General features: G+C 41.8%; 2 protein-coding genes and 2 non-coding genes across 4 annotated transcripts; 1 reads left to right on the top strand and 3 right to left on the bottom strand.

Annotated features, from left to right (window-relative positions):
* Positions 1–2,049: 2,049 nt before the first annotated feature.
* Acat2 (acetyl-CoA acetyltransferase 2) lies at positions 2,050–17,918 on the top strand. The gene is made up of 9 exons (XM_015498622.2): positions 2,050–2,207; positions 2,859–2,993; positions 5,495–5,676; positions 7,669–7,786; positions 14,515–14,658; positions 15,322–15,444; positions 16,345–16,499; positions 16,987–17,097; positions 17,567–17,918. The coding sequence occupies exons 1-9, from the start codon at positions 2,153–2,155 to the stop codon at positions 17,735–17,737; spliced, it is 1,194 nt and encodes a 397-aa protein (XP_015354108.1). The 5' UTR covers positions 2,050–2,152; the 3' UTR covers positions 17,738–17,918.
* Positions 17,826–27,176, bottom strand: Tcp1 (t-complex 1). Its single transcript, XM_015498621.2, has 12 exons — positions 26,942–27,176; positions 26,264–26,349; positions 25,971–26,099; positions 24,737–24,834; positions 24,078–24,188; positions 23,515–23,696; positions 23,132–23,258; positions 19,884–20,059; positions 19,398–19,521; positions 18,747–18,939; positions 18,454–18,617; positions 17,826–18,128 (listed from the first exon to the last, which is right to left on the bottom strand). The coding sequence occupies exons 1-12, from the start codon at positions 27,003–27,005 to the stop codon at positions 17,912–17,914; spliced, it is 1,671 nt and encodes a 556-aa protein (XP_015354107.1). The 5' UTR covers positions 27,006–27,176; the 3' UTR covers positions 17,826–17,911.
* On the bottom strand, positions 19,215–19,342 carry LOC125617648. The gene has a single exon (XR_007348734.1). It is a non-coding gene; the product is annotated as a small nucleolar RNA SNORA20 (small nucleolar RNA).
* LOC125617649 lies at positions 24,450–24,589 on the bottom strand. The gene has a single exon (XR_007348735.1). It is a non-coding gene; the product is annotated as a small nucleolar RNA SNORA29 (small nucleolar RNA).
* Positions 27,177–27,725: the final 549 nt, after the last annotated feature.

The raw sequence follows: 27,725 nt of genomic DNA, 5'->3' as shown, positions 1-27,725 counted from the left end.
AAATTTGATGTGCTTATGGGAAACTTAAGTAGAGAAGACCAGTCGGCTCAAGAGACAAGGAGGTTGGATAGGACTTCACAGCTGTCAACATCAGGTGGTAACTGAAGCCATGCAGTTGCCTGTTAGTAAGGGAACGAATGCAAGGTAGGAACCTTGGGAATTATGTTAAGGGGCAGCAGAGCAAAACCACAAAGGAGAGTGAAGACTGGCCAGAGTTAAGAGGAAAATATGCTAGAATAAATCTGAAACCAGGGGAAAGTTCTTTGAATTCCTTGGACTCTCATATGCTTGGGGATAGGGAACAGCTTCTGGATTATCAGAAAGCAGAGAATTGCAGTGCACTGCTGATCCCTCACTACCCCAGACCCTAAGGATTTCTTTCTAAGGAAATACCACTATTCAATTTTTTCCCTCTCAGGGACCTACACTGCAATTATCTGCTCTGCGTTATTTGACCCATTACATCTCTGCAAATCTTAAAGTAGGTTCCCAATACCTAATGATTTTTTTTCAGTCTACTTTGAAGTTCAGGAAGATTCTTTCTCCAGACTTGTCAACAGCTTTTCCCTCCACAATCTTGTGACACGTTCTCTTGTTCCATTATATAGTGTTCTCAACCAACTGCAGAGCTTGCCTAGAACCCCTTTCCTTCCTAGTGTTACCGCTGTTGACCGGTGACGAGTCCTTGCTTCCCCAATGTTGAAGAATAACACCAAAGAAGCACGCCGAGGCAAGGTCAGAGTAGAAATTAGAAGTTTATTAAAGGACAGCAGAAAAGACTTCTCCTGGAGGAAGAAGGGGACCCAAGAGGTGGAATCCGTGGAAGGGATGTTGTCTCCCCTTTTTATAGTTCTTTCAGTGATGGAATGTAGGTGGGAAGGCCTGAGGGGTGGGACACAGGTGGGCCAAAGAAGTAATCTGGTCAGGAAGGACTTCTGAGTCAGCACCTTTTTGCTGGGGGGTTGTTCATTAACATTTCTTTGAGGTGGACTTTGGCCTAGGGCCTTTTCCTGTGTTTTCCCTGAGTCATTCTCCACATGGTCTCCATTTTAGATTTCACTCGATATTAGACCCGATTTATCTAACTACACTGACTACCTAACTTTAAATCTGGTTTCACTAGCATAGTAGATTCTGCCTTGCTGAGAACATGGGAGTTCTCTGCAGGCAAGCCAGCAAGCAAACAGGATGGGTATTCTTTCAGAACAGTGGAAGCCCCACAGCTGGCCTGCAGAGGTATTTCCAGGAGGAAAGAGCTGAAGCTGGCACTAGGGCACTGAGGTTCTGGGGCTGGGGTTGTGCTCAATGGTAGAGCACTTGCCTAGCATGCATGAAGCACTGGGTTCGATCCTCAGCACCTCATACAAATAAAGGTTCATCAATATCTAAAAAAAAAAAAAAAAAAAAAAACCTAGGAGATTCTGATTTGGGCCCAAAAGGGTATAGAAAGAGTTTGAAACAGAAGTGACCCCGCTTAATACACACACCCTTTGCCTTTCATCATCCAAACTATCAACTATCCATCAAGGGAAATTCTGATTGTCAGACAGGAGGACAGTCCAGTTCCTTACCTTCTAGAAGAGGCCGGTAGTGCCGGCCCACCAAAGGCAAGGTGAGTCCTCCAGGTCGCGCCAAAGAACCCATGTAGCGCCCAGAGAGAACGAAGGGTTACTGGCGACCAGGCAAAATGTGGAGGAACTTTGGAAGACACTGGGGGCAAAAGGATACCCAGGAGTTGTCCCCAGTCCTACGGGTGGCAAGATTTGGGATTAAGTCTTGGGCTGACGACAGATACTCTTTTGTTAACTCCATTCTCTAGTTCTGAAAAACTCTCGGAGGTCCACATAAAGATTCAAGGTGTGTCCGTGCGCATCCGCAGACCCGGACCCCGCGCCCTGGCCCCGGCCCCCCAACGCCTCGCCTGGTCTCGGTGCCCATCTCCTGAAAGCCCGGCACCTACCGCACCGCGCGCTCTGCAGCCACCCCGGCCGCCCGGGCTCGCGCCTGCGCAGAGCGCACCACGCGGAGGCGGCGGGGGCGGGGCTGCCACAGGCTCCGCCCCCAGGCGCCGCCTGAGAGCCGCGGGGAAGAGCTTTACCGCACTCACAGGCAGCGCTGGGCAGAAAGCGGCGGGAGAGGCGGTCGTGGCAAGATGGATGCAGGTTCAGACCCCGTGGTCATCGTCTCGGCGGCGCGGACTGTCATAGGTGAGTGGCTGGCGGGTAGGCGCGGGGTCCGGGCCCCCTGTGCTTCAGTAGTCGCGCCGAGGGTCGGGCCTGTGTGGTGTGGGAAAAGGGTGAACAGGAGGGGTCATAGTCCGGCCACGACCCCCAGTACTGCCGGAGGGCTCCAGCATCCTGCGCCTCCCTAGCTCGGGCCTGCGGCGCCGCCCCCTGCTCGCCTGTTGCCCTCGCCTGCTGCGCTCGCTCCTCCCCTCGTCCTCGGATTGGCTCCTCTTGGTAGAGCCACTGTGCTGCCAAGCCCTCCTATTGGCTGGCACAGGGAGGCGCCTTCTTGAGAGACCCCTGATTGGCCAGCTCCGGGAGGCGCCACCTGTCAGATTATGGTCGCAGGGGTTGGACCACTGGTGGTCTGAGCCCAGGCACTGGGCGGAGCGGGTCTGGTAAAGGGACCATCAGCTGTGGTTGCCTCCACCTCCTTAGTGCGTCAGAGCCTCTGGCCCGCCCGAGCGCCGGCTGCTTTTGTTTGGGCAGCGTGGGGCCACATCCACACCTTCGGTGGTCTTTCCAGATGGCGCCCATCGCCCTGGCTCAGGCTACTGGAGTCCCGTAGCGCGTGGTGGGCTTCTGCAGCGCGCCCAGGGTTCAGATCTCTGCTCTCTCCACAATTCTTTGTAGGCTCATTCAATGGTGCCTTATCTACTGTGCCTGTCCAGGACCTGGGCTCGGCTGTCATCAAAGAAGTCCTGAAAAGGGCCGCAGTGCCTCCGGAAGAGGTTTCCGAGGTTATATTGGGACATGTTTTGGCAGCAGGTAACTCCTGAGTGACCTCAGGAAAGGATAGGTTTATTAGAACAGCCCCCCCCCCACCGTCCCCCGCCCAAGCACACACCACACACACTTGCCTCCATACATTTGCCCCCAAATTCCCCCTGCTAGGATTTATCCTATCTTCCTTCTCCCAGCCTTGTAACTTCTTCAGCTCAGGATTCGGCTTCTTTACATGCTTTTCTTGAATGTTCCTACATTACTAACCTGCACTGCCTTTCCATTCCTTAGAAGCAGGGCCAGCCTGATACATGGAAGAAATGCATTGCCCTCCACACATCAGTGAAAATGTATTACATTCCTCCTATGTGCCTGCACTGTGCTTATCACTGTCTGGAGGAAGATGAGTCCTGAGAATGCCTCCATCGTACTTCCAGTTGCTGCTGGGTTTATAAATCAGTGATCAGTGACCATACCTAATTTGATATTAATACTCATTTTGGGGAGCTAGGGGTGTAGCTTAGAGGTAGAGTGCATGGTTATTATGTATGTGGTAATGGGTTCACTTTCCGGCACCAAAACAAACAAAAATATTAGTTCATATTCACTCAATACTATAAATTCTAATTACTTGTAGTAATAATTCATAATACTCAAAACTAACTTCTGCTCCTACCCTGTCTGAAACCTGGTACATTTATCTGTGTACAGGTTGAATATCCCTTACTCAAAATGCTTGGGACCAGAAGTGTTTTCAATTTGTGTTTTTTTTGTTTTTTTTTTTTTTTTCAAATTTTGAAATATTTGCGTATACATACTGAGATATGTTGAGGCTGGGACTCAAGTCTGAATATGAAATTCATTTATGTTTCATATATGCCTTATACACATAGCCTGAAGGTAATTTTATATAATATTTTTAATTGGTTCATGAAAAAGTTTGTGTCACAGCCAAAGAGCCTGGAAGGTTTTTTTTTTTTTACCACTTGAGAACCTGACTTTTAAACTTTGACCTGTCACATTAGATCATGTGTGGAATATTGTGACATGTCAGCACTTGAAAAGTTTTACATTTTGGAGGATTTTGTATTCAGAACAGACATACTTAACCTATATTTGCAGTTCCTCTTCCTAATTCTGCTCAGCTTCTCCTTATGAATCTTAAAAGATTTGTATGAATTGTGACACTTTATCATGACTCTCCAAGACTTTAAAGTATGACTGTAAGAACCTCAGCCTGATTGTGTTCTGGCCCCTTCCTCCTTCCTGTTTTCCCAGACCTGTAATTCAGATTTTTTCATTTTTCATAGGGTGCTTCACTACTGGTTTCTATCATACCTCCTTCCATGTTTCATTGACTTCTTCTTTTTTTTTTTTTTGATACCAGGGATTGAACTCAGGGCCACTCGAGCACTATGCCACATCCCAGCCCTATTTTCTTTTTGTATTTTATTTAGAGACAGGGTCTCACTGAGTTGCTCAGTGCCTTGCTTTTTGCTGAGGCTGGCTTTGAACTCACAATCCTCTTGTCTCAGCCTCCCGAGCTGCTGGGATTATAGGTGTGTGACTGATACCTACCCAGCTGTTTCACTGACTTCTATAGTATATCTTACATAATCATGATAAAAATAAACGGTCGTGGGGGTTGGGGCTGTGGCTCAATGGTAGAACACTTGCCTAGCATGTGTAAGACACTGGGTTCAAACCTCAGCAGCACATAAATAAATAAAATAAAGGTATTGTGTCCATTTACAACTAAAAATGTAATTAAATAATTTTAAAAATTAAAAAAAAATGGTTGTGAACTTGGGCATGGTGGTGCATGCCTGTAATCCCAGTGGCTGGGAGGATCACAAGTTGAAAGACAGCCTCAGCAACTTAGAAAGGCTCTAGGCAACTTAATGAGACCCTGTCTCAAAATAAAAAATTTGAAATGTAGCTCAGTGGTTGAGTGCCCTTGGGTTCAATCCCTGGTAAAAAAAACAAAAAAAAACAAAAAAACCCCAGCTTTGTTTATTGAGGGCCTACTCAATAGAAATGAGACTTTGAGAGGTCAAGTAACTTCCCAAGGTCACAGTTTGAAGTGGAGGTAGCACACAGATCCACCATACTTCTTAAACCAGGTATCCTCCATAATCATGTAATAAGTATTTAATGAGCACCTACTGTGTGCCAGGCACTAATTTAACAGTTAGGGATAAGCACGGTGTCAGATAGGAATCCTCATTTTCATTCTATTAAATGCTAGCACGATTATGTTCAGTAATCATTTCCTAAATTTAGGGTTTTGTCTTTTTAAGGTATTAAGAATTTCTTTGTGGAGGAGAAAGCTTCTATCTGTTAAATATCTGGAGAGCAACACAAGGCAATATATATTCAAGGGCTAGACTGACTCATGGAGACTTATAGGCCTTTGTGCTTTCAGTGCAATTTAGCTGTGGGCTTTCAAAAGTGGCAGGTGGCATAGTTGGCAATTTTACATGTAGTTGCACCCTGATATTTTATCTTTCTCCTTGATTGTGAAGAGTCTTCTGTTCTTCTTCCAGGTTGTGGGCAAAATCCTGCTAGACAAGCCAGTATAGGTGCAGGGATTCCATACTTTGTTCCAGCGTGGAGCTGCCAAATGATCTGTGGGTCAGGCCTAAAAGCTGTGTGTCTTGCAGCCCAGTCTATAGGGGTTGGTGACTCCAGCATTGTGGTTGCAGGAGGCATGGAAAGTATGAGCAAGGTAAGTCCTTTGAAAAAATGCCTCTCAGTGACCTCTCACTGATAAACTTGTGCCCATACCATTGCAGAATAAGCTGATGTGTATCAGAACTGGAATCAATAGTAAGCCAACAAAAAATGGACTCAACCTTGACCCTACCTAAGTGTGTATTAGTCTTCAAATTGGAAGGGAAATTCCATTTGAAGAAAAAAACCTCTCAACTGGAACAGAACCCATTTTTTCCAAAGTGTTGTTACTGAAGCATACAGTATTTTCTGAATCAAACTCATAATGTTAGTTGTGTCCTTGGTTTTAAATTTCTTTCCATTTTGAAGAAAGTAAAAATTAGATGTTAAATTTTTTTTAATATTTATTTTTTAGTTTTAGGTGGACACAATATCTTTATTTTATTTTTACGTGGTGCTGAGAATCGAACCCAGTGCCTCATGCATGCTAGGCGAGCACGCTACCACTTGAGCCACATCCCCAGCCCCTGGATGTTAACTTTTATCTTCCTGCATATGACAAGGAGAAACCCAGGGACGAGACTTTGTTGACCTTTTGGAGGTAAACAATGTGGAAAAGAGAACCGCAAAGTGGTGCTCTTCTCCAGTAGGTTTGCCAGGTGGGAACTGTCTCACTAAGTCGCATCCTCTAATTGGCACAGAGGTGAGAAGACAAAGGGTATCCCCTGCTTTCTACTGAGGCGGCTCAGGTCTGACCTGGGAATCCGCTAGTCGGAGGCCAGTTCTCAGCTATTGCAGAGAGTCAGAAAGAGGCAGAATGAAGGTAGCAAAAATGATCGGTGATTTTGATGGGATCCTATGATATACTTTCTTAAGTGCTTTTGTACATATCGTCACAAAAGCCCAGTAGGATTGATGATATTATTCCCAATTTACGGGGAAGAAAATTGATGCCCAGAGTCGGCATTTAAGCACAGCTTTTGTTTTGTTTTGTTTCTCTGAGATGGGTCTTTTTTGTTTTTTTGGTACCAGGGTTTGAACTCGGGGACACTTGACCACTGAGCCACATCCCCAGCCCTGAGTTGCTTAACGCCTCACCATTCCTGAGGCTTACTTTGAACTCTTGATCCTCCTACCTCAGCCTCCCGAGCGCCACTGGAATTACAGTCATGTGCCACCGTGCCCAGCTTGAGAAGGGGTCTTGCTATGTTTCCCAGGCAGATCTCAAATTCCTGAGCTCCTTTTGAATCAGCTTCCTGAGTGCTGGAACTTGGGCATGTGCCCCTCTGCCTGGCTAAATACAAGTCCTTTGGATCCAAGCCCATTACTCTTTCCATTCGGTTACAGGTGCCAGTGAGTTGGTGGAAGTTAAGCAATTTCTACCCAGAAATCCCTCTTATTAGTCAACCTACTTATTCTCATTGTATGTATTATGTCTCCTGTCAAAATAAGTAACACATTGTTAGCATTACGTAAGCCCTTAGGTGAATGCTTCAATTTACAGATAATTAGTTCCCTCTCTGGAAAGAATAATGGGATTCTGTTTCTTTTTTTTTTTTTTGAGGGGGGGGGTGGTACTGGGAGTTGAACTGAAGCCCTCTACCGCTGAGCTATATCCTCAACTTCTTTTAATTTTATTTTGATCTTATTAAATTGTGCATTCTGGCCTTGAACTTTGACTCCTCCTGCCTCAGCCTCTTGAGTAGCTGGGATTACAGGTATGCATCACTATACCTGGCTACAAATGGGATTCTTAAGGAAATAAGACACCAAATGGACAGGGTTGAGGGAGCCGTGGTAGTGGGTAGGTGGGAGAGTAGTCATTCCCTTTTTTTTGGACCAGGGATTGAACCTGGGAGCATTTCGTGCTGAGCTACAGCCCCAGCCCGCCTCTTTTTTTCTTTGCTTTTATTTTGAGATAGGGTTTTGCTAAGTTGCCCAGACTACTCGAACTTGTGATCCCTTTGCCTCAGCCTCCTGAGTAGCTGGGATTACAGGCATGTGCCACTGTTTCTGGCTTAAATCCACTTTTATTTCTTGTTTCCAGGCTCCTCATTTGGTTCACTTGAGAACAGGAGTAAAAATGGGGGAGGTGCCGCTGGCTGACAGTATACTCTGTGATGGTCTGACAGATGCATTTCACAACTATCATATGGGTATCACAGGTAAGGCAGAGGTAGCTGAGAATACACTAACTTTAAAAAGGTTGAAACAAGTCAACCTCCAGATCCAGCAGCCAGCCTCCTTGACCTTTGTCTTAACTGGAAAGCTGAGTGTGGAATGGCACCCAGAGGACCCTGAGAAGTGTATGGTGTTCAGTACTTTATGGTGATCTGCTGGCTAGCCTACATTTCCTTTGGGCCTCATGCCAGAAAGTGGTCACAGTTTCACATGCCAGTGTTCAGAACAGGGCTTTGGTGGATGGAGTGTACTCAGGCAAGGAAGTAGGCTGTGCCTCCCAAATGCCTGCGGCTAACTGACTCTATCCTTAAGTTACCACACAGTGTCCTCCAGCAGTATGTCCCACAGGCCTGGCAGAAGGCAGATATCAGTACAAAACGTGTGGCCACAAAGTGGGCCAAGAAGACTGAAGCCAGAGAAAAGAAAGCCAAGATGACAGATTTTGATTATTTTAATACACGAAGGCTAAGAAAGTGAAGAGAATAATCAAGAACAAAGTAGGAAACTTCACAGGGCAGCACTCCTGAGAGTGTCCCCTGGAAAACCACTTGCTGTAATGCTGCGGGTGTAGCTTTTGCTGCTGCTGCTTGAACCTCCTCCTAACCCCTAAGAGTCCCTTTTAGTCCCTCCTCCACTTTTAGGTCATCTGTCTTCAAGCTTCAATACTTTCTTTTGTTTAATCCACTGTTCTTGAGGCTTTCAAATGAGTTTTTCATTTCTTTTCAAAGATTTCTCTTTGGTTCTTTTTCAAAATCTATATTTTTGAACTGCTCATTCACATTCTGCATTGTTTTCTTCAATTCATTCAACTGTTTGAGTGCTTAAAAAATCATTCTTTTGAATTCCTTGTTTAGTATTTCATCCACTTTAATATTTCTGAAATCTGTTATTATGGAGTTATGAACTTTAGGTGACATTACCTTTTTTTTTTTCCTATTTTTTGTATTTCTATGTTGAGATTTGCAAATCTGTTGGGATTAATCTCTCTTCCACTTTTATGTGGTGTCCTTCTTAGTATGAGGCTTTCTTCTGCTAGCGAAACATGGGATATTGGTTTGTTGTATGTGTCGAGTTTATTTTCAACTGGACTCCATAGTGTGTGATCTCCCTGTAGCTTCTTTAGTTGTGATTTGTGGGTTTGGGTACAGAGTGTAGTGTTTCAGAGTGGGCGATACCAAGAGACACTCTAGTGCTTCAGAGTGGTGTGGGCAGCACAATATGTGGGATGTGCCTCTGTGGCCACTTCTACCATGAGAGTGGCAGTCCTATCAGGAGCTGGAGATTTCCAGATGCTATTCATAGTAGCTCTGTTATAAATGATTATGATGCTGGTTGCTTCCGTTGTGTTGAAGCACCTGAAGCTCTTTTCCTGGTACCGGGGATTGGACCCAGGGACACTTAACCACTGAGCCATCCCTAACCCTTTTTTTAATATTTTATGTAGAGATAGGGTCTCACTGAGTTGTTTAGGGCCTCACTACATTGCTGAGGCTGGCTTTGAACTTGTGATCCTCTTGTCTCAGCCTCCCGAGCCTCTGGGATACAGGTGTGCGCTACAGCACCTGGCCCTAAAGCTCTTGTTCTCTTTACTGGAGACTAGTGCAGATCTGGGTGCTTCACCAGGAAGGGCAGCGGCTGGATTCACGGCTCCTCTGTGGGAATCGCCTTCTGTCCTACCAGCCCTGTACAGTGGGTCAGGTATGGCTTTGGTTGATGTAGAGGATCCACTTAGATGCGATGTCAGCCACTGTTGTGTGTCTTCTCTCTGCAACCACGGTGGAGGTTTCTGCCTGGGAGCCATCATGGGGACAGGTTCACAGCTTAGGGCTCATGTCCCCCCTCTTCTTTAAGTAGAACTTTCTGCCAGGATTTGAGCAGGCTTCTGTTGTAGCTCAGAGGCTGAGCGTCTGTCCTAGTGTGCATGAGGCCTTGAGCCCAATCTTAGCACTGGAAGAAAAAGAGAGAGAATAAAACAAAACGAAAACAGACAAAACACCAAGGGGAGAATACTTACATAAAAAAATAAAAAGGAGAAGGAAGAGAAAGATAATGATACAAATAGAAATAAAAAGGAAAAAAATGAGAAAGGCACTTAAAAATTTTAAATGAAATAAAGTAACAGGCTAAAAGAAAATAAATAATAAAAAGTAACAATGACAAAAAAATAACAGGAGTCAATAATTCCTCCTGGCCAAGGTGCTCAGGAAATGCGAGTGAGGGCCACTGGTCATGAGCTGTGCCCGTCATCTCCCTGGGTCTCCTAGGGTTGGAATCCACCAAGTACTGGGTGATTGTCGGGGATGGGGGCTGTAGTTTGCTGGAATTTCCTCAGCTCTCAAACCAGTTGGGGTGCATGCAGGCTGTGTCAGATCTTTCTTGCCCAGTGAGTTAATGCAGACGTCGGCTGTGCCAGAGGTATATTCTCTTCAGAGGTTTCAGCCTGCACATCCAGGGCCTGGCAAATGCTGGGCTGTGGCAGTCAAGAACTTCTCACCAAGTTTGGGTGGAAAGCCACCTGTCCCAGGAGTATATTTGCTCTGGAGGTTTTTAGTCTGTGACCCAGAATTGTGGCAAATGCCAGAGCCTCCCAAAGTGGGAGTGGCAATTGAATCACTGAGTTCTGGGCTGATTGAGGATCACGGGAACCAGGTGATCTGCTATCCTCAATCCCAGTGCCTTCAGACCTGGGCCCTGCAAAAACCAAACCAACTGGTATTGCTCCCCATCACAGAAGCCAGGTTCACTGAAACCACTGATTCCAGAGTGCTCTCAGCAGTGTAAAGCTCTTGGCAAGTTTGTGTTGGCGACACTGTCCCAAACCAGGAGTGTCTCATGTGACTGCATTTCCAGTCAACATAACGAGGTGTTACTGGAGATTGTGGGGGTTTTTTGTTTTTTTTATTTTTCAGTTTTTGGTGGACACAACATCTTTATTTTATTTTTATGTGGTGCTGAGGATCGAACCCAGCGCCCCACGCATGCCAGGTGAGCACGTTTCTGCTTGAGCCACATCCCCAGCCCTGGAGATTGTGTTTATGCCAGCTTTTGTACCCCTACAGCAGTATAGTTGCATATAACAGGATCTTTCTCAAGATGGCTTCTGGCTGTAGCTTCTGAGAGGCTGGGAATGCACTGAATTCCTTCTCTGAAGCTGGCTTATTGTGTGGTCTCCAGGTCACTTATTTACTTAAGCTATTTGTCCAAAGGTTGCAGCCTTCCTGGTCATGCTGTGACTCTGTTCACCTTTACCCCACCCCCAGTGGGGAGCATCCCCTTCCCCAGTCGCCCCGTGCCAGGTGCTGGGGTCTTCTGCTTCTTTTGCTTTCTTATTCTCCCTGGTTTCTGGTTTTCATCAGGTTTGGTTTTTCTCTGTCAATGTCAGTGGTCACCATGGCCACTTTTCCTCAAGCAGTTACATTGCTGTTGTTTTGTTTCTTTTCTGTGGAGGAACAGTTAGTGCATGGGGACTCTGCCATCTTCCCAACTTGCTAATCATTTTTATATCCCTACTTAGATGCATAATTCCTCTTTAATGAAATGAAATAAGTATTCTGTCCACTTTGTGAATCCTTGACATCAGATATGTTAGAGATGGGACGTACTTGGATTGGGGATATGGCTCCGTGGTTAAGTGGCCCTGGGTTCAAACTCCCATACCTCCCCCCCCAAAAAAAAACCCAATAGTAATAGAATTGAGATGTACCCCAGGTTTTCTGGATCAGTCCCATCATTTACCAAATGAGGAAACAGGGCCTCCAAAGAGTGGTTCTGCTGCCTCAGGCACCTGCTACTTTGGAGTCCCTGTGGAGTTCTCCCGTGGAGCCTGATGGAGGGTGAGAGAGTTCCTGGGGAGGCGCGTGGAGTGCTGGTTGAGTTCGGGCAATAAAGTTGTTCCTGTTGGAACCTACAAGTGCCTCGTGGAGGCTCGGTTATTTTGTGCCCTGCCAGACTGTGGCACTGGTACTTAACTATTGTTTTGCACTCCACGTTATATATTAGCCAGCTATCTAGAAGGCCCCTGGTTTTATGTTTATCGACAATGCAATTGGTAAATCAAAATAACTCATGCTTTTTTTTTTTTTTTTGTGGTAGGAATTGAATGCAAGGACACTTTGCCACTGAAATACATCCCAGCCCTTTTAAAAAATTTTATGGTGAGAGGGCCTTGCTAAGTTTTTGAGGCTGGCTTTGAATCTGTGATTCTCCTACTTCAGCCAGGGGGAGGCAGGAGGAGAGAACTACTGGGGAATGATATTGGCCAAATAATATTGTCATGTTGTCATGTGCATGTAGGAACATGTAACAATGAATTCCACCATTACATACAGCTATAATACCCCAATAAAAAATATGGAGATGGGTGCAGTGGCACACACCTATAATCCCACCAACTTGTGTCCAACTAAAAAAATATTTAAAAAAAAATTGCTTTGGCTATTCTGAGTCTTTTATTCTTTCAAATGAATCTTAGGACTGCTTTATCTAGTTCTGTGAAGAATGTCATTGGTATTTTGATGGAGATTACATTGAATCTGTATATCGATTTTGGCAAAATGGCCATTTTAACAATATTAATTATCCATGAACATGGAAGGTCTTTCCATTTTCTTGGGTTGTCTTCAATTTCTAATATTCATTGTAGAGGTCTTTCATCTCCTTGGTTAGGTTATTCCTACATGTTCATTTACTTGTTATTGGTCTGTTTAGGTGTTTTGTATTCTCTTAATTCAACTGTAGTAGGTCATATATATCTAGAAATGTATCCATTTCTTCTTGGTTTCCAGTTTATTGGAGTTTTCAAAATAATCCCTAATATCCTTTGAATTTCTGTGATGTCTGTGGTGATTTCTCCTTTTTCATCTCTAATTGTATTAATTTGGGTCTTTTTCTTTTGTTAGGCTAATCAATCTTGTTTATCTTTTTCAAAGAAACGATTCTTTGTTCATTGTTCCTTTTTATATGTTTTTCTCAATTTCATTGATTTTTGACTCTGATAATTATTTCTTTCCATCTATTGGTTTTGGAATTGGTTTGTTCTTTTTCAAGACCCTCGAGTCAAACGCATCATTAGATTTATTTGGGTTCTCTCTGATTTTCTTATGTGACTTGACACTCAGCTATCTTTCTTCTTAGAACTATTCTAATAGTGTCCCAGAGGTTCTGGTATGTTATATCACAATTCTCATTGGATTCTAAGAATTTTTAAATTTCTCCCAATTTCTTCTATCACTTATTCATCATTCATAAGTGTGTTGTTAAATCTCCATGTGTTAAAATAGTTTTTCTAGTTTTTTTTTTTCCTAATTTCATTTTATTATGATCAGATAAGATGCATGGACTTGTATCTTTTTCTGTGTGTCTGTGTATATGCTGAGTTGCTTTGTGGCCTCAAATATGTTCTATTTTGGATGTTTCCATGAGCAGCTAAGAAGAAAGTATATTAAGCTGATGTCAAATGAAATGTTCTATAGATGTCTGTTAAGTCCATTTGATTTAAATTTTTTAGGTCCAAAGAATCTTTACTGCATTTATGTTTGGATGAGTAATATACTGATGGGAGAGGTGTGTTGAGATCATCCACTATTATTTTACTGGGGTTGAGGCTTTAATTTCAGTAGTGTCTGTAAAGGCAAACTCTCCTTTTTCATATAAAACCAGTTAGTCCATATCAAACGAATGTTGCAATTAGAAATCATGAATGAAAGCTAAAACTAATGAAGAAGTTTAATAAGAAGATATTTTCCTAGACTTAGAACAACTTCCCATAACTTACTGATTAATTATAAATGGAAAAATAATACCTGTAGAGTTAGAAACCTGGCAGATACCACTGTAACCAAGGACCAAATCTGACATCACCTGGGATACATTGATTACTTTCATGTCCTGACAAGATTCCTGAAAGATCATGCCCTGACAAGATTCCAGAAAGATCATGCCATCATTTGGTGGTATTCTGCCTTTAAGCAAAATTGTCACATATAAGCTTGAGGAAACATGAGACAACCCAAATTGAGGACATTTGATAAAATAGCTCGCCCTTGCTCCTCAAATTTAACATGCACAAGGCCCTGGGTTCAAATTTCCAGTTAAAGAGGAAAAAGAAAATGTGTAGTTCAAAGTCCTTTTCATAGAGCAGACCATGCTGAAGAGTCTCAGAGCTGGAAGAGCAAGTTTATGAAACACAAAGGTAGTCTAAAGAATGTTCCAGATTAAAGGATACTGAGATGAATAGTTAAATGATGTAATACATACTCCTGCATTGGATTCTGTACTGAAGAAGAAAATATCTTCCTATTGACTAGTAGGATGATAGGTTAAATTTGAATAGGGACCAAGAATTAGACAGTAGTATTAAATTTTCTGATTTTTATAACTGTGGTTATGTTAAAAAAAAAAAAAAAGGCCTTGTTTTTGGGACATGTACACTGAAATTAAAATTCAGGGGTGAAAGGACAGTGTATATCTCCAGCTTTTACTCAGATGGTTTGGAAAGAGAATGTTAAAGCAAATGGGGCAAAAATGGCCTGAGTCATTGCAGCATTTTCAGATCCCTGCCAGGACAGGGCATTGCAGACAACGCCCAGCATTGCACCTCAGCCCACTAGGAAGCCTGCTAGTAGGTGTGGTCAGCACTGCTTTAAGTGTGGACAGCTTGAACTACCAAAAGCCAGTTTATGAAAATGTTGGGTTTTACTTTGTTTTTCCACAGCTGAAAATGTAGCCAAAAAATGGCAAGTGAGTCGAGAAGATCAGGACAAGGTTGCAGTTCTGTCCCAGAACAGGACAGAGAATGCCCAGAAAGCTGGCCATTTTGACAAAGAGATCGTACCAGTATTTGTATCTTCTAGAAAAGGTGGGTAATAAAAATCATAATTTAAACCTTGACCTATTTGTAGTAAGAATCATATATAGGAATTTTTATACATTTTAATCTTAGGTTTTTCAGATTGCAAGGATATATCCTGGTTACATCTGAGTGTAGGGGATAGGAGATGCTGTATTTATGGGACATGGTAACATAGAAAACTGTTATCAGCCATTAGCTTGTGATTATTAAGGGGCAACAGTTGACCTATTTCCCATATAAGCTAAACTAAACCTTCTCAGAAGTCAACATCCATTAATTCCTGTTGCTTCTGTGTGTGACTCATATTCTAGAGAATAGATCTTCTAGAGCATGGTCCCATGTCATTGTCTAACACAGAATGCTTCAATCAAGTTCCTTCATTGATAACTGACATCTCACCTCCAGGCAATCTTGAGATTGGCTGTAAGACTTCCTGATTCACTCAGTTTTAACCAGCCAAAAGTGCTATGATGCAAACTCTAGCACCTTTTGCTTTTACATCTCCCTCAGGAAAGGTTACGGATTTGGAACATATAGTAATTGTACTTTTCTTCTACTGGAATGAGTGGGTATATATTAACAATCTTTCTGCCAAATATGAATCCTCATTTCTGGGAAACCTATTATTCCCAGGACACTCAATCTAAATCTTGGCTTCTCTTCTTGTAGGTCTCACTGAAGTTAAAACAGATGAGTTTCCTCGCCATGGGAGTAACCTTGAAGCCATGTCCAAGCTAAAGCCCCACTTTGTTACGGATGGAACAGGAACCGTCACCCCAGCTAATGCTTCAGGTTCAATTTTTGATGGGTATCTGGGGAGATATATTTTCTGCAAGGTCTAACAAGTGAAGTGAATACCTTTTTATACACAAAATGGTTCTTAAAATTCATTTTAGTTTAAGGAAGAATTCTATTTGATCATTAACCTATATTGAATTTGATTTCTTGGTAGTCCAACTAGACATAGAAAATACAGTACCAGGCTGGGGATGCGGCCCAAGTGGTAGCGCGCTCGCCTGGCATGCTTGCGGCCCGGGTTCGATCCTCAGCACCACATACAAAGATGTTGTGTCTGCCGAAAACTAAAAAATAAATATTAAAAATTCTCTAAAAAAAAAGAAAAAAATACAGTACAGCTGCCTTTATGCTTTTCTAATACAGAAATTCCTAGTACCCTTCTGTGATTCCTGAGTATATTTATTCCAGTAGAGACTTCCTAAGTCTCTACTACTCCACTGCTATAACCTCTCCATTCTTTCTTTTTCCCAGTATGGTAACTGAACCAAGGCACTTTACCAAAGCTGCATCCACAATGTTTTTTTTTTTGTTGTTGTTGTTTTTTTGACAAGGTCTCGCAAAGTTGCTCAGGCTGGCCTTTAAGTTGTGATCCTCCTGCCTCAGCCTCTTATGGTTGGAATCACAGGCACATGCCACCATGCAGGGTCAAACATACCGATTCACTTTTTTTTAGTGTTGGGGCTCAAACCCAGGGCCCCATGCATGTTTCACAAATGCTCTACCACTGAGCCACATTCCTAGCCCCAAATGGCTTTTCTACACTATAAAGTCTGAATTGTGGCAAATGGCTTTGCCAAGATGGCCAAGTAATTTAATGTCTTCAAATGGAAAAGTGAAATTCTTTTAAGTAAAATTAATGAGCATCATGGAAATCAAGTCGCTTACATTTTATAGGAATAAATGATGGTGCAGCAGCTGTGGTTCTCATGAAGAAGTCAGAAGCTAACAATCGTGGGCTTTCACCTTTAGCAGAGATTGTTTCTTGGTCACAAGCAGGTGTGGAACCTTCCATCATGGGAATAGGACCTATTCCAGCCATAAAGCAAGCTGTAAGTGTAACTTTAGATCTCATGCTCCACTCTAGGTCAGAACTCTTTAGACCAATAATCTGTGTTCCTGTGTTCAGTTCACTTCACTTCTAATTTCTGCTTAGTCTTCCTACTACTTGGGATGCCAGGATTGTGCTTGGTTTTGTCAGGTTTCATCTGCTCTTTCCCTTTGTAAGACACAGGTCCTTATTGGTAGCTTTGAGTTGTTTCTTACCATGAAGAGCAGCATTCGGCTCTTTTCTAATGTCCTTACATGGACATTACTGATGCTACTGGTTCAATATTTATGAATTTGGAATTTTTGAGGGATGTTTTTAAACAGCACACCCTTAACCTTTTGGATAGAACTAAATCATTGGGCTGATCTAGGAACACCACATAGTGGTAGTTTGAGAGATCCTTAAATGTGGAACATTATCTTCATAAGTCAACAAGGTTTAACTTTAAGCCTTTCAACCAGACCTATATCCCATTTATCTTTCTTTAGGTTGCAAAAGCAGGCTGGTCCCTGGAAGATGTTGATCTGTTTGAAATTAATGAAGCCTTTGCAGCTCTCTCTGTTGCAATAGTTAAAGAACTTGGATTAAACCCAGAGAAGGTAAATAAAAAGAAAAATCAGTACAATGAAAATATGAAATCAGATATTTTTAGGGTTGTCCGCTTGGCAGTGGATGATATTGGGACTCGTTAACAGATTTTTTTTTTTTTTTTTTTGCCTTGCAAAACATGACTATATTAGTTTGGAAGTTAAATGAGCTTTATAAGATAATTACAAAATAACAAAGGGGGACTGTGGTGATGGCTCAGTGGTAACGCACTTGCTTAGCATGCGTGAGGCACTGAGTTACATTCTCAGCACCACATACAAATAAAGGTCCATCAAAAAATATTTTAAAAAATAACAAAGGTTGTCACCACTGCATATCAAAGGTTATGATTTTATTTCTAAGCAGTCATGATGAAAATTGAGCTTGAAAGGTTTGACACTTAAGTGGACAAAGATATATTTGGGATTTTAACCTCTATCTGGAGATCAAGGGATCTAAGAAAAATCTTTTTCTTCTTAGGTCAACATTGAGGGAGGGGCCATCGCCTTGGGCCATCCTCTTGGAGCATCTGGCTGTAGAATTCTTGTGACGCTGTTACACACGTTGGAGAGAACTGGTGGAACCCGTGGTGTTGCTGCCCTGTGTGTGGGAGGTGGGATGGGAATAGCAATGTGTGTTCAGAGAGGATGAAATACTTAACAACCACACTGTTTAAAGCAACCTGAACTTTTTAAACTAATAAAGTTTGTGATACCAAAGTGAGGTATCAAAACAGAAGTTGATAGCATGCTGTACTTTAATGTATAATACTCAAGGTACAAGACATTGCATTTAACATTGTTATAAATAAAAGGGAGATTCAGATCAGTCATCAAGGGCTCCAGAGTGAACAGCATCTTCATAACCTCCATGCTTATCATCTTTACTTTCTGGGTGTAATTTAATAAGGTCATCAATCCGAAGAATGGTAATTGCTGCTTCTGTTGCAAATTTCAAGCTCTTCACTTTAACTACGGTTGGTTCAAACACTCCCGCTTGCTTGTTGTCTCGAGGTTTACCATTGATCAAATCAAGACCAATCCTACAATTAAGGTGAAATAGCTGATTAAATGATTTCCCACAGGTTGCTTAGGTGGCCTGTTAATTCCAATTATTCCATTCAAATATTAATCTTGAGAAATACTGGCTTTATGGTTACACTTAACAAACACAGCACTGTGCAATACAAAAAGGAAGAAACCCTGTTCCCAGACATCTAAAACACGTTATGTGCTGCATGATAACATTTTGGTCAATGAAAGCCCAAATATAAACATTGGTCCTTCCTAGAAAATGATTACTATTGCCTATACCTTACAATGTTCTCATGATGATCACTGTGAAAAGGAGAAAAACTATATGCTTACCATTTTAGATTTTTCCGTTCTGGATTAACTTGAGCCTCATTATGAAAAGCTCTTAACTTTGCAACCAGATCTATGGAGTCTTGGGCAGCATTAACTGCCAGTGTATTAGGAATAACAAGAAGAGATCTTGCAAACTCTGCAATAGCAAGCTGTTCCCGAGAGCCCTAAAAGGAAAAGATAATTAGGTTCTTTTCAAAAAGGAAAATCCTAAGGTTCACAGCAGCAATTAAGATCCCAGACAAAGCATGTTAACAAAATGCCAATTATAGCCCCTCTTGAAAATCAACTCTTACCATGCTGGTTGCATAGTTTTCAAGGTATATGGAAAGGGCTGCTTCTACAGCACCCCCACCAGGAACGACAGATTTCGACTCCAAAACTCTTTTCACCACACAAAGAGCATCATGTAAAGAGCGCTCCATCTCATCACACATGAAATCATTTGCCCCACGTAAAATAATCGATGCAGATGTTCGTGCCTTAGTACTAATAAGAGCAAAAAGTAAAACTGTTAAAAAAGAACATTTATGAATACTGTACAAAAAGAATGTCTAGGGCTGGGATGTAGCTCTGTGATAGCTCTACCACATTTGTCTAGCAAGCTCAAGGAATTGGGGTTCAATCCCCAGCATTGTAAAAAGTGAAAAAAGAGGGCTGGGGTTGTGGCTCAGTGGTAGAGCACTTGTCTAGCACGTGCAAGGCTGTGAGTTCAATCCTCAGCACCACACGTAAAACAAACAAAAAAATATATATATATAAAACACTGTCTAGACCATGCAGAAGAGATGAAAGTAACTTCACCTCAATTTACAATGGCCCAATATTGTTTTATCCCATGCGTATAACTGCTTATATCACTGAGAGACTACAGCAGCAAATAAATGGGAAGGAAATTTTTTACTCAATGAAATTTGTATAGCTTTAATTTGGAAAGTAGCTCTTACTTTTTGATTAAGATCAATTCATCATCACAAATTCTCTCCTGGACCACTTCTTCTGCTTGTCCCAACATTGTAGCTTCAAAAGTTTCTTCACCTTCCAAATTGGCCAGGGTTGACAGAATAGTTGCTATAGGAGTTAAAAAGATCTCTAAATATTGTTTCCCATGATATTAAAGTCTTAAATAAAGAAACATTTATGATAAAAGTGATGCATTACAAATTAAAGGTTTATAGCTAATTATCAAATAATTTACAGTTATATTTTATACTAATATGAAACTATATCATTTTGAAGTGAATAAAATCAGTTCATGAATTCCCAACAAACTAAAGAACTTTTCCAGTTCATGAAAAATAGGTCTATATTTATTGTGGATAGTGCTGAGTGTTTTTGAAGCTGCTCAGTGCCAGTACTCCAATGTAAGGCTTGTGCCAGGGAATGCATATCAACACAAGGTTTTTTTATTCAAGACCTTGCAGTTGTAGTACCTCCAGAAGCTTTAGCAATACGCTTAAGATCCCTTTTCAAAACTCTTCTAACTGCCATGGCGCCAGCCTCCACAAAGTACTTCAGACACATATCATCAATTCCACCAGTGGTTAGAATAACGTTGGCACCGGTTGCCAGGATCTTCTGAATTCTCTCCTTGGTGATATCTGATTCTCTACAGAGAAAGTATTTTAGTTAACTCATGTTACTTTCTGTGTTTTTTAATACTACAACTCTTAACTTCCATCGAATACTTTTCACAAAGATTAGGGTAGCTCAATGGTACAGTGCTTGCTTAGCATGCACAAAGACTTGGGTTCAATTACCAGCACCACAAAATAAAAACTCCAAAATACTTACCATGAAATAACTGTAGGCTAAGTTATATCAACTGTTCTTTCCTACCCAGAAGCAAAATTAAAATTAACCACTTTGCTCTCCACAACTCCAATTTGAGTTCCTATCAAGTATGGTTAGAAAGAAATAGTAGGCCCTGCCTTCAAGAATCTTATAGGGAATTACTAATTTCTCAGGGCAAATGTTTAATAAAGGGATCAAGAGTTAAACTGCAGAAATAAGTAGGACCAGAATATGAATCTGGCAGGCCACATTAAAGAGTCTAGATGGCTAAGATGCTGGTGTTTCTAAACAACAGTAGTATTACCAAATCTGATTCTTTTTACATGGAGTGAGGACTTGAACCCAGGGCCTCATGCATGTTAGGTAAGTACTAAATACTGTACCTCTGAACCATACCCCGCTATCCTTTGAATCTGTATTTTCAAAAGGATGCCAATGTCCATATGAAAGTTGCAGTGGAAAGATTAAGGACTGAAGACAAGGAGACAGTAACTGGAGATAAAGAAGTATCCCTTATGAGGACCGACAGCACGAACGAAAGTCAAACTACAGGCACAGGTAAATGGGAGGTATGGGCTTGGGGCAGGTTGGGAAATCAAGAGCACAGTTTGGGATGTTGTAAGTTTAAAGTCTCTGTTATTCAGGGAAGGCTGCAAAGAGGAAGTCAGTATATAAATCATAAGCCACTCTAGTAAGGAGATATAGATTCAAAGTCAATATACATTGAAGTCATGGAGTAGATGAGATTATTCAAAGATTTTTTTCAAGTAGTCAATCATGCATTCATTTTGGTCAATGATAGGCCAAATAAACAACAGTGGTCCTATAAAAAATTATAATGAAGCTGAAAAATCCTTATCACCTACTAGCATTATAGCAGCTATCTTGTCACAATGCAGTGGACACACGTATGCAGTGATGATTATTATAAACTAATGACACTTATCAGTTGTATTAAAGCACAATCAAGCACATTACATAAAACTTAAATGATCAAAAACGACTGTTACTCGTCTGTAGACTTACCATACTTATTGCCTCTGCCTCTCAGGTAAGTGAGACTACAGACTACAAGTATGTACCACCATACTTAGCTTGTTTATTATTTTGTAGAGTACTACTACTCACCCCTCTACTAAATAAGTACTGTGTACCAGATACTGAAGAACCAAGGCTACAAAGCCAAAGAAATAATTCCATCTCTATATTCAGAACTCACGTTACAGTTGTATACATAGCAGAAACTGTGAAAGCCCAAGAAGACAAAGATTGGGAGACTGAGGGAAAGCCTCCCCTCTTTAAAGGCATGTTAAGACAGAATCGGCCAAAGGCTTGGTAAAGATCAAGAAAAAGGAGGCTGAAGATGTCAACTGACTTTCATGCTAGTGTTATTATTAGTGACCCTGACACTGGAGAAAAGGGATGAAAAAGGGATTGAAAAGTAAAGTCCCAGCAAACATGTTTATATCACTTTTGTGGCACCTGCTTGATAAGAAAGGACAGGGAGTAACTATGTCAAGTGGATGAGCAAAATGCTTTAAGGACAGGAGAGCTCCAAGTGGAATCCAGCAAAGGAAGAGTTGAGTTAAAGATGCAATTGTTAAAGAACAATCAATGAAGGAGGGTTCTAAGGGAACAGACTCTGGAAAACATACTGCTGGAGAATTCCCCTCTGATAGAAGGAAGGAGTAAAAGGATACACATGCATATAGATTTCGAAGATGGGCAGCATTTCTAGCTTTTGGCAAAGATTTCTTGCAGGCTTTGGTTAGTTGTTTATTCAAAGTAACCAAATAGCAAAAAATAAATAAATAAATAAAAATAAAAACACACTTCCAAGAAGAAGTAGAGAATAGTACAGCAGTTATCAAAGTCTGGGAAGGGTGTGGGGGAGAGATGCAAAAAGTTTAATGGGTACAGGGACAGGAAGAACAACTAACTGAATGTTTCAAAATAGCTAGCAGAGAGGATTCTCAATGTTCCCATACAAATAAATGTCTGAGGCAACAGATAATGATTATCCTGGTCTGATCATTACCCAAAGTGAAGCCACACTGCACTCAAATATGTAGTTACTACATGTTAAAAATAATAATAATAATAATAATAATAATAATAATAATAATAATAAATGAATGTGGATAAAGTGGAAGAAAGCAGGCAAAATCCCTGGGAGCAAACTACCTTCACAACTAGCTCTTCCTGTATGCCAATTGAGTAACACCATCTGCAGTCCCTAGTATCCAGTATACAGTAGCAAAAAGTCTGAACTGCTTCTTTGAGGAAATAGGTTCTTGGCTTTTGTACCTTTAATCTCAAATCAATTCATAAAGCCAAAAATTCCACAAAAAGTTCAATTTTCACAGAAGTCATAGCACCCCAAATCCCTTTTAAAACATCATCACATTTCCTATTTTTTTTCTAGAGGTTCATGTAGAACAGTTTGATTTGGGTAAATGTTAAGTTTTCCAAAACTCTGATACTTAAAAAGTCCAGTTCTGTAAATACTATGTTCTGCCACACAGCAAGCCATCAGAACGATGACTGTTCTGTCCTATGAGAAAACTCATTCTTTCCAGTCTACTGTCGCCTGGTTCAACACAAAGGAGTTTTACAAACACCCCTGACAAAGGTAAAAAATCTCTCAATATAGCGCCAGGTGCAGTGATGCATATCTGTAGTCCTGGCAGAGGAAGGCTGAGGCAGGAGGATCACAAGTTCAAATCCAGCCTCAGCAAAAGTGAGTTGCTAAGCAACACAGTGAGACCCTGTCTTAAAATACAAAATAGGGCTGGGGATGTGGCTCAGTGGTCGCCAAGAACCTGTGTTCAATCCCCAGTACTAACAGATTAAAAAACAAAACAGAACAAAAACCCCCTCAACATACCTCTGTCTAATTTGGTCCAATTTTTCAGGGTCTGTAATAATCACTTGTACACCAAGCTTCATTTTTGTTTTCTGTAGGCTGAAGTCAAGGCAAGCAATTTTTGCATTAACTATTCTCTTGGGCATGCCTATAAGTGAACATAATATTTTGTGGTAACTATAACAATATTCAGTTCACATAATACACCTATCCCTAAAATTAAAAAAATAAAAATTATTAAGCCTTAAATATAAAGGCATTAAGGGGAGATAATTTCTTTTAATTTGCACTCATGTTAACATTTTTTTATGTGCTCAAGTTACAAAAGATGTATTGTATGCAAATCATAAAAAGCTAATTTTAACTATAGAAATCTCATTCTATGATTAAATCTCAAACCTTACCCTGAGATCCCACCACACAGTTAAGTGCATAGCCACTGATCAGCATGCTCTCCATCTGACTTCTCCCATGGGCTTTCAGAATATTAACAGAATTGATAGGATAGCGAGGCTGGCCTCTTATATCTGTGTATTTAATAGCAAGTACAGCATCTACTACCATATTAGAGAAGAAATCACCATCTCTAAGCTGATAGTTAAGGATAACAACAGAACGAATGAACAAAGGGTACACATAAAAATCAAGGGCAATTGAAAGTGACTCTCTTTTTAGCAATTTCATCAAAGAAAAATATTTATCAAAGTGACTTATTACTTATCACCATCCACCATTCATATCACTTACACATGCATTACATTATCTTTTTACCCTTGAAATGCAAAGAAAGCAACAGGCAATTTCAACACAATGTCATGTCTCTGACAGATTTATCAATTTGCATTAAATTGATATTTAAAACTTTTACTGTTTAAAAAAACCCCCCAAACCTAAACCAGGTTCAATCCCTAGCACTCTACCCACCAAAGGGGTAGGGGTGCTAAACTTTACTTGGATGCAAGGATACATTCCAATAATTTTGGAAGACATGGAAGTCTTAGCAGCATTAATCAGGCAATCTCTTCCAAGTTCATCTGTGTTAATAATTAAGTTTTCACTGATATAGCGCACTGCTTCCCTGTTTAAAGTAAAGGACAGAAAAAAAAAGTCAATTCAGTACTCAAACCTTTTAATGTTATCACATTAAAAAAAAAAACACACTTTTTAATATTTATTTTTTAGTTATAAGTGGACACAATATCTTTGTTTTATTTTTATGCAGTGCTGAGGATCGAACCCAGTGCCTCACATATGCGATGTGAGGCCAGTGCTCTCCTCTAAGCCACAATCCCAGCCCTAATGTTATCACATGTAACAGTTTCAAAATGTCAAAGGAAAGGACTTTTTGTTCAGCCATTTCATATAGAAGGAGAACACTTGAAAATCCTCCCTCTTCAGATCATGGCAACTTTAATCTATCCCATAAGCATAGCCACTAAAATCTATTATTAAAAGAAAATGTGGTAGTCATATGGGAAAAAACATTACTGGCTCTAGTTCAAGTGTTACTTGGTTGTTAAAACACAACTTTTTTAAACCAAAATTTAATTATTAATCAAAACATTAAAACACTATTTATAACTACTGTGTCAAACAAAAAATTCCTGAGAATGCAAACAATCTTACTTGCAAGCAAGTCGATAGCCACTAATAACTGATGTCGGATGAATTTTCTGTTTGACTAATTCATCTGCATTTTTCAGAAGTTCTGCTGCAATAATAACCTGTTGAGAAAACAGTCATGCGCTAAGATGTCTGGCACTGGATATATCATGCACCCACAAAAGCAAGACTAAAGTCGTCAGGTATTAACCAAAATGGTGAGTGATGGAGAAATGAATAAGTGGCTATTAAAAATACGAAAAAAGAAAACACTACAAAATATTCTGTATGTCAATGGCCAAACCCAACAGATGAAAGTCAGAAAAATGTTCTAAGAAACTAGTTCAGCAGTAAAACAACAAATACATCTATTACCTTTAGAGATTAAATGCCCAATGGAAGCTAAATTGCTATTGAAATGACTTGGACTGTTTTAGACTTTTGGGTTAACTCCTTTCAAGGAATGCTAAAATGTCTTTTAATTAGACTTTTAGAGCTAAGGATATAGTTTGGAGGTAGACTGCTTGCTACATCCAATCATTATGACTGCCTTTTGCATGTAAAATAGATAAATAGTATTTTTTTAAAAAAACATATCATCCTCTCCTTTATTTTTCCCTCCTCCTTTTGGTGGAGTTTGAACCCAGGAGCATTTAACCACTGAGCCATATCCCTAGCCCTACTCCCCCTTTTTTGGGTACAGGGATACCGGGGACTGAACCCAGGGGCACTCAACAACTGAGCCACATCTCAACCCTTTTTTGTATTTTATTTAGAGACAGGGTCTGGCTAAATTGCCAGAGACTGGCTTTGAATTTGTGATCTCCCAGTCTCAACCTTGCAAGCTGCTGTGATTACAGGTATAGACCACCAGCTGGGTCACAGGGTTCTTTAGATAATTACAATAGCAAAGATTTTAGACATTTCCAAGCCTCAGGTGATGGTGGGTAAGAGAAAATACATTTCAGAAGGCATTAAAAAAAAAAAAAACCCTTATGTATTAATACTAAGAGAGAGAAAAAAAAGTCCCCCAAACGTGTGAAATCCAATATTTAAAATGACGCTGAATTTAATTAGTTTGAGTTTCTTTTCTACTTATATTGCTCAAAACTAGCTATAATTATCAAGTTTTGTTTCTGAAGCACTGCTTGAGAAACATACCGTTTTCCTTTTTAAATATGTAACTTATTTCTGGCCCACAGCTTCAAATAGGATAAAAATAATTATTCTTTAGCCCCTCTCCCAGGCGACTACCTACCACTGAGGTAGTTCCATCTCCAACTTCTTTGTCCTGCAGATCAGCCAGCTCACAAAGAACTTTAGCAGCAGGATGTTCTACCTCCAGTAACTTCAGGATGGTAGCACCATCGTTTGTAATGGTTACATCCTACAGAAATTTCCAGGAAATGTGAGATAAATTCAGATATCCCTATTATGACACATTCATCTTTGATATACTTTCCAATATCAGGTTCTGAAGAAAACAACTTGCAGAAAAAAAAACTTCAGATCTTTTCTCTTTAGAGCAATCAACACAACAAATATACTTACACCAATATCATCCACCAACATTTTATCCAAGCCAACTGGACCAAGAGAACTCTTAACGATATTGGCAATAGAAGCTGCAGCCATAACTGTAGACAATTAATGAAAAAAGCACAGTGAAATCAGAAATGCACAGCTCTAAAGGACAGTCATCTCACCCACAGAAGCAAAATAACATCTCACAACCTCCAAACTGCTCGGATCTACAAACGCGCCCTAAGGAAGCCTAAGGAAGGAGACGGGCAAATTTCGTCCTGAGCGTAGGAGGGACACCCCGTTTTTAAGGGTTCGCTGCCCGGCTGAGTGATCAGGCCCCGAGCGCCAGCGGCGTTCCGTTACTCTACGGCAGTCTCCGAGGGTCGGGGCGACTTCCGCGGGCACACGTCGCCCTTAACTCCGCGGGCACCCGCCCGCCTGCAGTTCCGACTGGGCCTAGTCGCTGGTGGACGATCCCAGAAGGACAAAAGGGGCCGCGGGCACGTGTCTCCGCACCGCTCCCGCGAGTTGGGAACGCCGGCGGCGCCCTTGGCGTCCTCCCTGACGGCGAGGCCTCGCACGGCGACAACCGCCTGGGTCGCACCGGGCCGCGCCCTCGGGAGCCCCTTCCGCCGAGGAAGACGCGAGGGCGAGGGCAGGGAGCCGCGGGCCGCCCGGGCAGGACCAGGCCTCGCCCGCCCTTACCGTTCTGGGAGCGGATGGCCTCCCCAGTGCTGCGGTCCCCAAACACGGACAAAGGCCCCTCCATCCTCGCGGCAGGGTTTGCGTCGAATTTCACTCACACCGCAGGCAACCCGTATCTTAATCCCCAGGCCGGGCGATGGCCACTAGAGAAGTGGCGGTGGCGTGGAAAGACCCGAGTGGCGCCGCGGGGGCTGCTGGGTAACTCCGCCCCGCTCGCTGCCTCACTCCTCAGCCTCGGCCGCAAGGCCTGGCGGGAAAAGAAGGGCGGGAACCGGGAGAAACAGGAAAAGCAGCTTCAACTCAACGGAAATAAGAGGACCAAAAAGGGGCAGGTTCAGTAATTTTGCCCAATTAGAGACCGGAAGAGAAAGGACGCTGAGGGAGGAACGGTTGTCAGGAGTTGGAGGACGCTGGAGCTAGGAAGTACTCTTCTGCGGGCAAGGTTACGCATGCGCGTGTGCACATTCTCGTATCTTCTGGAAAAGTTGGACAGTAGGGCGGAGTTAGAAATTGTGTTACAAGAACGAGGCGGGCTCTTCACGGTAGAGCTGGGGTTCTAGTGGGCTCTTTAACCTTGTGCTCTTGCCTTTCTTAAATGCTTGTTCGGGAAGCTTGCGGCAAATTGTGCTTTGTTGTGGGACTAACAGGTATGACCTTGTGAGTCTGCACTTGGTTAGTATGGGGCCAGGTTTTCCAAGGGCCACGGGGGAAAGCCTTCAGTTCCCAAACGACGGCACCCTTTTTGAGGAAAAAGTGTGAACATTGCTCTGCCTCATTTCCTCCC

Source organism: Marmota marmota, unplaced genomic scaffold, assembly GCF_001458135.2.
Source record: "Marmota marmota marmota unplaced genomic scaffold, marMar, whole genome shotgun sequence".
Classification (NCBI taxonomy): domain Eukaryota; kingdom Metazoa; phylum Chordata; class Mammalia; order Rodentia; family Sciuridae; genus Marmota; species Marmota marmota.
The sequence above is the reverse complement of the archived record's forward strand: the minus strand, read 5'-3'. Positions and strand labels throughout refer to the sequence as shown.